The sequence below is a fragment of the Rhinopithecus bieti genome, unplaced genomic scaffold, assembly GCF_001698545.2.
Source record: "Rhinopithecus bieti isolate Rb0 unplaced genomic scaffold, ASM169854v2 scaffold_18282, whole genome shotgun sequence".
NCBI lineage: Eukaryota > Metazoa > Chordata > Mammalia > Primates > Cercopithecidae > Rhinopithecus > Rhinopithecus bieti.
In genome coordinates this window covers 396,074-399,921 of record NW_016809121.1, presented here as the reverse complement: position 1 = coordinate 399,921, position 3,848 = coordinate 396,074, and the positions used below count along the sequence as shown (strand labels likewise).

Below are 3,848 nucleotides of genomic sequence, written 5' to 3'. Positions count from 1 at the left end.
TGATTCTTACTTTGGAAGCTTCCTCTCAGGGGTGTACTCCACCCTGTGAGGTGTGGGGTGTCAGACTGCCCCTAGTGGGGGATGTCTCCCAGTTAGGCTACTCAGGGGTCAGGGACCCACTTGAGCAGGCAGTCTGTCCCTTCTCAGATCTCAACCTCCTTGTTGGGAGATCCACTGCTCTCTTCAAAGCTGTCAGACAGAGTCGTTTGCATCTGCAGAGGTTCCTGCTGCTTTTGTTGTTGCTGTTGTTAACTGTGCCCTGTCCCCAGAGGTGGAGTCTCAGTTGAAAATGCAGAAATCACCGGTCTTCTGTGTCGCTCGCGCTGGGAGCTGGAGACTGGAGCTGTTCCTATTCGGCCATGTTGCTCCGCCCCCCTAATTTGTATTTTCTTAATGAAAAACTTCAATCAATAGGAAGGGGGTAGGGAGGACTTCTAAGATGTGGCAGATTTTAATCTAACAATATGTGCCCTGGGAAAGCACATAACCTTCTCTAAACTGCATTTTATTATTTAGGATCTTAAAAGTCTACTCTGTGGAGAATTGAGAGTCCTGTCTGGCCCTTATCATAATTTGAAATCTTATATTTAACTGTGAGCTTATTTAATGTGTGTTTCCTCTCTCAGCCTGTACATCCATGAGGACAAGACCCAGGTCTACTTTAGTTACTGCTGTAGGTCTAGGGCAATAGAGGCCCTCAAAAACGGGTTTAATACTGAATGAGGGAAACCTAGTAGAGCCCCTAATATTTAGTCCTTCCCATCCCCAGCAAACATACAGCTTTGGGAATTACTCTTAAAATTAGAGAACAGGGAACTTTTCTGTATTCCCCACTATCCTTCCCACTCAATTTCCCCTCTACCGTAATCTGGTTATAATAAATGTACTTCTACTAATGTGCTTATCACATTGCACTGTAGTAGACTGCACCAAAAAGAAATGAATTCGTTATCTGTGTGCCCATAATCTCTGGCAATGCCAGGTGATTTCCTTCCATTTTACTTTCCAACCACCATCAGGAAATGGTTTATAAAAAATGACATATTTAAGCTCAGAATACAAGGAGGTATTGGATGGCATAAAAGAGACATTTTATGGAATCAAATAAAGCCAATAATATAACAAACAAAATAAATCACCTTTTTCTAGTTACAAATTACTGGAATTAAAAAATTGTAAAGTTAGTATCTCCCAAAAGCAGAATCCATACATTTAATCAGAATAAATCACTGAGTCTAGTATTTACATGAAATACTTTTTACTATTTCACATAAAATAATCCTTTCACAATCTTTTCAGTAAAAAGCCAGAAAGAAATACATACATGATGGTGTTAATGCCTGAGAGTTGCTGAAACATTTGTAGTCCACAACCCACAATTAAGGCTCGGCGAGTTGGGGGATAACTCAGCATTCTGCAGATCACAGGTCCAGCTTTTTTAAGAAAGAAAGAAAAAAAGAATATATCTATTATTTTTAGCTCTCATAGTAACCATTCCCAATAGGACAAAATTTCCCAAATATTCATGAAATCAACATGACTGGGCATTTTAAATCAAAACAACTCCATTGTTACAGAAATCTGGGTACAATATTTTATTTTGCAAACAGATATTTTTTTTTTTTTTTTTTTTTTTAGTTTGAACTGTAAAAGTGACAAGAGAGAATTTAAGTTTAAGCAAGTTATGGGTACTAGAAAACCTATATAACTAAAACTGTCAAATTAGTCTTCCTTAAAGCCCTACAAGCTCTAGTGATTAACTACTTTCTTTGTTCTACAACTTTCTTGTCAATTAAGTATTATTTAAAATCCATCCATGTGGGACTACTTAAAAGTCACTGGCAAAATTGCTTTAATCAACTGTAAGAAAAGCATTCATTAAAAACTATTCAACAAAGAACAAAATTCATATTATGTTAATAAAGTTACAGAATTTGGGCATGATGTCAGTCTTGGTTACAGCTACAATGGAGATTATTAATAAAAGTTGCCAAAAAGTTAATAAAACAATACCTATTATCTATAGGAGTGTGTGTGTGTGTGTGTGTGTGTGTGTGTGTGTGTATTTCTACATTTTGAATAGTCCCCTAAGAGGCAATCAATGATTATTTTAAAATACAAATGAACTTTCAAAATGGCAGAGATACTTTGGTCTTTATTTGAACTCTGGATCAATTCTGGAAAGCTGTAGATCTGAACCACTGAGTCCTTAAGTAGTTTGACTAACCTTATTGATGCCTGTTGTCAGGGCATGATTACTAAAAGTGGCCCCTCCAGCCTCATAAGTGTTCCAGTTACAATGTCACCTTAGCTTTAAGAGGCATTCTACATGGTGTCCTTATGGAGCTAGAGTTGACTCCCAGGACCTACGGTATTTCTGCTGTTAGAAGAGATGGCCTGGGATCACTGCGATGGTAATTGTTTAATTAGAGTCCAGTTTTGTTAATGAACCCTAAACCAAGTCTGGTAAATTAAAATCCAAAGAAGTCTAACTATTTCAGGATCTTTTGAAAATCTAATATTCAAGTTCACAAAGATGGAATAAAATATGTATGTTGTCTCAGCAATAAAAGTTAGTATGAGATGTCAAGCCAGGGCATTAATTAGAACGAAATATTATAGGGGTGAGAATATTCTATTCCTACATGGATATGAGTATAATCATAAAACTTGAGTTACTGCAAATGATTTTGTTTCTAAATGGCAAGAGAGGGCATAGATTAATTTAGAGAAGTGTTGATGGTCATTCAAAGCTAAATGTAGTGACGATCCATTTAGAAAGCAGACTGAGGGTATTATAAAAGTCAAACTGCCTTAGATTTGAGCAAAGGAGTATTAAAGCCTAATATATCAGAAAGATTGTGTGAAACAGGTGGATTTTGAGAGTTTGATTGTAACAATGCTGACATATATCTGGATCAGCTGCCTGAAAGACAGACACACTCATCTGCAAATACAGATACCTGCAAGTGAGCCACAAAATAAGCAAGGCACTACCTTTTTCCATTAATCAAAACTTTCAGATAAAAATAATATCATTTACCTTGTATACCACGATTTTTTTTGAAATGACAACAAAACAAAAACAAACAAAAGTCCTTTCTCAGATGAGAAATTCATCTTTCCTAATGCAAGAAGTCTATTATAATCTTTGGAGAGATGCATCTACTTTCACTATTAAAGTGTTTCATAATTTGATGGTCAGGCTAGGTAATAATGATTTTGGAGGACAGAAATACAGAACATTATTACAAATTAGGACAAAAGTTTGACTTGCCATAAAAATAAGAGATAAGCTATTGTAGAAACATCACATATTTCCTAGTTTTAAAAAATCTGGATTTTATATTTTCTCCTGATTTGGATTTCCTGTTAAAAATAAATGATGGTAGTTCCTTTATTAGACTGGATTTTTTAATGGATAAATTTTGGTCCCAGCAGCTGCACATCTGATTATGCATAAACAGAATTAAAGAATTTCCTTTCATTAAAATTATAAACCTAGCTTTTTAGGCAGTAAAACTTCCTTTACAAATGAAAACCATCATTAATCTTTAGATCACAGAATCTATGAGGCAAAAGAAAAAAATCAAGTATATTAATTGGCTGAATGTTCATCAGTGAACATTTAAAATGTCATGCTCTACTTAAAACATTTATTTTGCTTTTGGAATTAAAAATGTTTTGTAACTATCACAAGAACAGAAAACCAAACACCACATGTTCTCACTCATAGGTGGGAACTGAACAATGAGATCACTTGGACTCGGGAAGGGGAACATCACACACTGGGGCCTATCATGGGGAGGGGGGAGGGGGAGGGATTGCATTAGGAGAAATACCTAATG

At 35.8% G+C, this 3,848-nt stretch overlaps 1 protein-coding gene across 3 annotated transcripts in view; it reads right to left on the bottom strand.

The window, feature by feature from the left end:
• Positions 1-3,848, bottom strand: part of SLC2A13 (solute carrier family 2 member 13) — a 301,904-nt gene that overhangs the window by 131,363 nt on the left and 166,693 nt on the right. The window contains exon 4 of one of the 3 annotated variants that reach the window (XM_017888588.1): positions 1,325-1,433. In XM_017888588.1, the coding sequence (XP_017744077.1) occupies positions 1,325-1,433 (109 nt within the window). Of the gene's footprint in view, positions 1-1,284; positions 1,434-3,848 lie in introns of those variants that run through there. The other 2 variants (XM_017888589.1, XR_001888464.1) reach the window with 2 other exon arrangements.